Source organism: Muscardinus avellanarius (genome assembly GCF_963383645.1).
Source record: "Muscardinus avellanarius genome assembly, chromosome: 10".
NCBI classification, from domain to species: Eukaryota; Metazoa; Chordata; class Mammalia; order Rodentia; family Gliridae; genus Muscardinus; species Muscardinus avellanarius.
In genome coordinates this window covers 112,380,122-112,387,445 of record NC_137796.1, presented here as the reverse complement: position 1 = coordinate 112,387,445, position 7,324 = coordinate 112,380,122, and the positions used below count along the sequence as shown (strand labels likewise).

The following is a 7,324-nucleotide window of genomic DNA, read 5'->3' as shown; positions in this document are numbered from 1 at the left end:
GGCAGCGCCCCTGAGGGGGCGCGCCCGCCGAAGGCTAGTGCGTGCTCGTCCCCGCGCGCGACGCCCGCCCCGCCCCGGCGCCGTCTCCGCGTCTCCGGCGGCCGCCGTAGCCGGAACTGTGCGGAGCGCGGCGGGCCGGGCCTCGGAGGCCGAGCGGCGGCAGCAGCGGCGCCCGCAGCCGGGTCAGCCGCGCGCGGCCCGCGGAGCGGACGGTTGGGGCGAGCGGCGCTCGGCGATCGCGTCCGACGGGCGACCCTTAGCCCGGCGCCTCGGCCTCGCCGCGGCCGGCGCTGCCCAGCTCGGCCGGCTCCGCGGGCGCCCGCGGAGGCCGGGGACCCGGGGGCCAGGCTGCCGCGAGGCGTGGATGACGAAGGTGACGGCGGGCTGCGCTCGGGGCCGCGCGCGTGCGGCCTCCCCCGGCGAGTGGGAGCCTCCCCGCCCGCGGCGGGACAAAGGGCGTGGGCCTCAGGAAGTGACGGGGTTCGAGACCCGCTCCGCCGCCGCCGGCAGCCCCGGGGCCGGCCCGGGCCGCCGCTTCCCCCGGCGGGGGGCCTTCGTGGGCTCCGGGCCGGGGCCGGGTGGAAGGGGCAGATCTAGGCACGGGGCGAGAGGGCAGGAGCCACGAAGCCTTGGGGTTTCGGCGCGTATCCCCCCGGTTCTGTTCCGTGGCGGGGTTTGTTTTCAAGCGTATCCTCTGCCATTTTGGGACGGATGCGTCGGAGTCGTGGTGTTGTTGCGAGTTCTGCCGCGTCCCCATTTCTTGCGATCTGGCCCGCACTGCCGTACGTGTTTAGGCGCCTCCTCCGCGGCGGCGTGGAGCGCAGCATCCATCCCAGGGTGCGATGTTTCTTCTTGCTCCACCGCACGGTGCAGCCTGAGTCTGAGCCCAGCTGTGGCCCTGCACCTGATTCCTGGTCGATTTCGAGTGGCTGTGCCTTCTGGTCCGCAGACGGGTTTCGTCGCGTTTTTATTGACATCTCAGATGGCAGTGGGTAGCAGTTCATGAAAGAACTTTATTGTCACTAGCAGTGTTCACACAATTCTTCTCCCCCGAGAAGAATTCCGACCAGGGCATAACTGCGGTCACTTTCCCCGGGGTCCTCACCCCGTCTCGTGCAACAGGCGCCTTTGTGGCACAGGCGTTTGGTCCGAGACCCCGGCCCGCGGCCCGCCACCCAGGGGCAGGTCCCGGCGCGGAGCCTGCCCGGGCCAGCGCGGCGGCCCCGCGGTGCGGGCGGCGGGCGGGCGGTTGCGGGCAGGTGCGCGCCGAGCCCGCGCGGAGAGGCCGGGGGCGTCGCGGTTCGCGGGTGGCGGCGGGGCCCGCGGTCCGGGGTGGGTGCGGTGCGGGGCCCGCGCGGTGCGGGGCGGGCGGGCGGCGGCGCTGAACAACAGCGTCCGCCATGTTGCGGCCCGGCGGTAAACTTGCTCCTGGCGCCGCCTCACCGCCCCTCGCCCTGTCCCCGCCGCAGGATGACAGTGAAGTTGGGCGACGCCGGTAGCGGAGAGGAAGGGCTCAAGAAGCTGGGCAAGAGGTCGGCCGATGAGGAGTCGCTGGAAGGAGAGGGGGCCGGCGGCGTGGACGCGGCCGAGGACGGCAGCGGCACAAAGAGGGACGAGCCGACCCCGCGGGCCGAGGGCGTCCCTGCGCCGCCCGCGGCGGGCCCCCGGCAGGGCAGCCCCCAGGACCAGCACCACTTCCTCCGGTCCAGCGTGCGGCCGCAGAGCAAGAGGCCCAGGAAGGACCCGCCGTGCGCCGTGGGCGGCGGCGCCAGCGGCTCCGTGCCCCGCGGAAAAGGTAGGCGGGGTCGGGGGTCGGGTGGTGCACCCGGCCTGGCCTGCCCAGGACCCGCGGCGTCACCTCTGTTCCCTCGTTTACACGGGGGGCAAGAGGCAGCGAGTGGCCTTTGAGCAAGTGAAATAGAGCCCCGAAGGATCACTGACGACTCTATTATTGGCTCTTTTAAACTCGGACAATGGTTTAAAAATGGGACTCGAAAAAGTACCTGCCGCAGCTCCTTCCCAGATGTCAGGTGGTGGGAATGTGACAACGGAATTGCTTTGTTCTGAAACGCCGTGGGGAAGATGGGTAAGAAGCCCAAAATGAATGTTCCTAGGACCAACTTTGGCTCTTTGTTCTCTACTCAGGAGTTCCTGGCTTGAAAGTGTGGAGGGCACCGAGAGGGTTTCCATGGAGGCTTACTCGGTGCCAGAGCCCTTGCCAACCTCCGGGGTGGTGGGCCTGAGAGCAGCGGGGGCTGACATCAGGAGGCCCGCGCTGCGCTTTGTGCTTGTGTGCTTGGTGGTTGGGAATATTACTTTCCTTTGCTGGACCCTTAGCAGAGTAATGAGGAAAGCAGATGGCATTTTTGTTCGCAGTGTTTTCATACTTCCTTCTTGTCTTCTTTTCATCTCTACATTTCAGTTTGGGGCCTTTTTCTCAGTTATGCAGGTAAATTGCTCTTAAATTCTTTTCCTTTCAGACCCAGCTTCCAGCATTTTTTTTATATATAACAAATGTGACATGTATTTCCAGTGAATTTCATGTGAAACAAACAAAAAATATGTTTACATAGTTCTGTGGGAAATGCTAATTTAAATTTATTAAGTGGTCCTGGTAGTTTTAAAGAGAAACCATTTTAAGACCTAACAGAGGATCCATCTTGGAGATATGACCCGAATGTGTCCCATTAAACTTCACCTCCTGCCTCATTCTCTCCTGAAGAGGGCTGGCCTTTGTACTCATGGCCTTAACTAATTGGTAAAGAATTTTAAAGTAGGTACACTCAGTTTAAGGTGTAAGTATAAGGTAACTTTATCTTTCAGAAGTTAAAACTTGCCCCAGACAAGTTTATTTGGAGTGGTAATTGCCAGTTGGTTAGGAAAATATTAGTTTGCTTTACTGGCTGTGCTTGCTTTGTAAAACAGCTTTTCATGGAGAGGTGTAGGCAGGCACGCCGCAGCTCCTCTGGTTTGTGCCTAAGCACTTAGGCGCCTTCGCTCGGTGGTGGTTTCAGAAATCCTGGACCTGGAGTCCTTCTGATGTCCACAGCCCCATCTCCGTGGCTCTCTGACTTTACTCTGCTCGCTTGACCTCTTGAGTTTGCCTTTCCATTAGCGATCCCACCTCTGAGAGGAGGAACAGTAGCGACTGTTCTAGTGCTCACAATAGTGAGTCCGCAGGAAGGTTGCTGGGCTGGATGTGTTGGTGTGAACGCGCTGACTTGGCTTGGCTCCTACACGTGCAGTGAAAGGTGCTACAACCTCAGTGAGCAGGAGCCCCCGGGCACTGAAGTGACATGGGAAGGTTTGTTGGGTTTGCTTGTGTTCTCACAGCTGAGAGGCTTGCTTAGGTGAAGGCTTCTTGGTTAACCTCTCACTCAGATCAGTGGTACTCCTCCTGATCCGCGTCCCCGCGTGCGGCTTATAGCAGAGACTGACTTCATTCTGTTTTAATATCTGTAAAATGTAAAACAAAATTAAGCTGTAACCACGCTTTCAGGAGAGGACACGTGTCTCCTCTGCTTTCAGAATTTCCAAGCAGCCTTTATTCCGAGCTTCCTGTCTAGGCCTGCTTTGCTGCTCGCAGCTTGCGGGCGACGTGGACCCTTTGAATGTACTTCATCCCAGCCTAGATCTCCCCGCCAGGCTTCAGGGAGACCCCCGCTCAGTCAGAGCCTTTATCAGCCACCAGCAGAGATGGCCAGGTGTAAGCAGACGTGGTGGCACACGCGTGTAACCCCAGTACTTGGAAGGCCGAGACAGGAGGATCGCAGGTTCACGCTCAGCTACTTAGGCCCTCTGCAACTCAGTGAGACCCTGTTTTAAAGTAAAGGATAAAAAATAGGGCTGGGGGGATAGCTCGGAGGTAGAATGCCCCAGGATTCAGTACCTAGTACCATTAAAAAAAAAAAAGAAAAGAAAAGAAAAGAAAAATCTCAGGTGTGATGGCATGTCCTGTGCACCTTGTCCAGCCAGCCTTTGGAAGTAGCACCATACAGGACATTTCCTTTACAGAGTGGAAATCTCCACCTAGGATGGTGAACATGGGCCAGTAGAATGTGAGCAATACTTGCATTTTCAGTCTTTCATTTGGAAAAAATGTAACTTCTCTTCATTACATAAGAAAAGAAAAGCTCACTTGGAAAAACTGTATCTTCCGTTTCTAGGGAAAACTCAGAGCTCTAAGTGGGAGCAGCTCCCTTTGTTGTTTGCCTCCCATGTGGATTTGGGTCCTAATGGGCATATGGGGGAAGGACTTGTGGAGAAGATGGAGGATCTCCTTGTTTTGATTTTCACACAAGTCGGCTTTCTCTAAATTTATAAAAATAGACTCTTTTTTTTACTTTAATGAAAAAGTTTTTTTCTAGTGTGAGTCCAGATTGTTTTTGAATTGGTGAAAAGATTGTAGCTAAGGCATAGTACCTGTGGGCCAGGCATTTTTGCATCTCTATAATTTGCTTTTGAACAGGTACAGAAACTGAAGTTTGTTGTTTAAACCTTGTATCCATCCTAAATAAGGTGAGCTGCTGACCAGAAGCCAGGGGATTTGCTCAAGTCCTCCAGTTCTGTCACATTGCTAGAGTGACTCAAAGACACATTTAAGACCCAAACCAGATTTTAAAGACCATGCCCATAAGCACCTGGGCTGGGAGACAAGAGTCCCCAGTGCCCTTCATTGCTTGGCTGACTTTGGGCATACTAGTCCATCTCATCCTTCATTTTTTTACCTACAAATGGTGGTAATGTGAGCACCTAAGTAATGCATGGGCTATTTGTAACTTTTAGGTGGCTTTAAATGATGTCTTTTAAAATATCTCACCTGGTGCAGTTGGCCTTGGGAGACAGGTGCCATGCTGAAAAGAGGTGTGAACCAGCAGTCAGGACCAGGCTTTGACCTCAGAGCTATTGCACGACTGCTGGTTCAAACCTCTTTCCAATATGATACCAGTCTCCCGAGACTCTTCATTTCAGTAGTAGAGAGAAAGTTGCTCAGTATGTCTGAGCCCTAGGTTCCTTTGATTTCATTTTATTTTAGTTTTTGGTACTGGAAATAGAACCCAGGGACATTCTGCCTCCAAACTACCCCTGGCACTTTTTAACTTTTTATTTTTTATTTCAAAATAGGGTCTCACTAAATTGTTAAGGCTGGCCTCAAACCTGTGGTCCTCCTCAGCATCCCAAGTGCTGGCATTATAGGCGTGTGCCACCAAACCCAGCTGGTTTTTTACTTTTAAATGAGTCAGGTAAGCTGGGCATGGTCGTGCAGGCCTCTAGTCCCGGTACTAGGGGGCTGCGACAGGAGGAAAGAAGGTTCGGGGACAGCCTCAGCAAGACTCTCCGCCACCTAGAGACCCTGTTTCAAAACAGACATAAAGGGCCGGTAGAGCTTGGAAGTGGGATGCCCCAGGGTTCAATTCCTACTACCTTAAACAAAATTGGGTGAGTTTGTGATTGAGAGGTGCACTTACCTTAACATTAAACCATGAAGAGCAAGCCGGGCGTGGTGGCGCACGCTTGTAATCCCTGCGCTTCGGAGGCTGAGACAGGAGGATCTTGGTTCGTAGACAGCCTCAGCTACTTAGTGAGGCCCTTTGCAACTCAGTGAGACCCTGTTTCAAAATAAAGAATAAAAAGTAGGGCTGGGGGTGTAGCTTGGAGGTAGAATGCTCCTGAGTCCCCCCCTGTACCCCCCCCCACACACACACAAAAAAGATGGAGCTGGGTGTGATGTACATGCCAGTAATCCCAATATGTGGGAGGCTAAGACAGGAGGTTCACAGGTTGGAGGACAGCCTTAGCAACATGGTGAGACTCTCAACAACCTAGTGAGACTTTGTCTCAAAACAAAAAAAGAAAAGGGTTGGCTTGTAGCTCAGGTAGAACGCCTCTGGGCTCAACCCCCAGTACCACAGAAATAGAAGAAAAAAAGGAGTGAAGGATTCAACTATGTAGAAGGAACTTGGATCTCATAAAAAATAAGTTTTGCCACCTATGGTGGTATGAGAAGTTTTTTGTCACAGTTAGTAGTAATTGTTCTTAGCACTAAAGGACAGTATGAGAAATAGCAAGAAAGAAGACATACCTTCTAGAGTTTGTGGTTTCACTGGGATAGCAAGAGTTACCTGTAAAAAATAATTAGAAAATCTTCACAGTATTTCACAAAGGCGTATGTTTTTATGGGAACAACAGAATTGTGTGTGTGTGTGTGTGTGTGTGTGTGTGTGTGTGTGCGCGCGCGCGCGCATGCACATGTGCGCGCGCGCGCGCTACTTGAGGATGAAACCCAGGGGCCTTCTACCTCCAGGCTACACCCCTAGACTTATTTTTATTTTTTATTTGGAAACAAGGTCTTGTTAAGTGGCTGAGAGCCTCACTAAGTTGCTGAGGCTGGCTTTGAACCTGCCACCCTTCAGTCTCAGCCTCCCCAGTACTGAGATTACAAGCATGTGCTGCTATTCCCAGCTAAACAACAGGATTTTAGTTGTGTTTTCCAAGTACTTAGGAGAGGGGTGGGAGAATTTACAAGGACGCCCAGGCCTGGTCAGAACGTCAGGAGGATGATGAGTTTGTTTGTTTGTTTGTTTGTTTGTTTTGTGGTGGTGGTACTGGGTTCCTGGAAACCCTTCTACCCGCGGGCTACACTCCCAGACCTATTTTTTATTTTTTGGAACCAGGGTCTCTTAAGCCAGCGCGCTGGCTTTGAGCCTGCGCGATCCTCCTGTCTCTGCCTCCCGAGCGGGGGATTCCAAGCGTGCGCCGCCATGCCCGGCCTAGGTGCTGAGTCTTGTAGGTGTCAAGGATGGCACCCCGTGGGAAGAAGGCATTCTCGTGAGATGTTGTGGAAGACCATGGGACGAGAACATGAGGTTCCAGGTCAGCTTCAGAGCCAGAGGCTGGCGACGCTTGGACCGGGCTCTCACATGCAAGCTGGAGCATAGGGATGGCATCTCCAGAGACCAGTTGAATGCTGAGCTCGCGTCCTTGTTGGACGACTGAACCCTTGCCATGTGGGGTGGGGCCGGCAGCATTGTGAGGAATGACGACGGGGCTCTGCCAGTGGAAGGCATGTGCATTTATTCATTGAAGTGAAATTCTCTGGGAGTAGGCTTGCTTGAAGCATCCCCTGGGTGACTTTCTTAGAGATTTACCCCTCCATTGCATCTAGGGCTCTGAAAGCAGAGCTGCTTGAGCCAGCTCCTAGTGGGAGCGTCCTGCGTTGGGAGAGGCAGCAAACCTTAGGGAGACCTGCTTGGACGTTTGACCCCCCGCCACGCCTGTAGCGTATTATAGACTCAAGTGCCCTTGGCTGTTTGAGGATTGGGCT

General features: G+C 54.3%; 1 protein-coding gene across 1 annotated transcript in view; it reads left to right on the top strand.

Moving 5' to 3' along the window:
- Window positions 1–1,470: 1,470 nt before the first annotated feature.
- Window positions 1,471–7,324, top strand: part of CRAMP1 (cramped chromatin regulator homolog 1) — a gene marked incomplete at both ends in the record, with an annotated part of 64,722 nt that continues 58,868 nt past the window's right edge. The window contains one exon of the mRNA XM_080704746.1: window positions 1,471–1,795. Within this exon, the coding sequence (XP_080560872.1) occupies window positions 1,471–1,795 (325 nt within the window). The remainder of the gene's footprint in view (window positions 1,796–7,324) is intronic.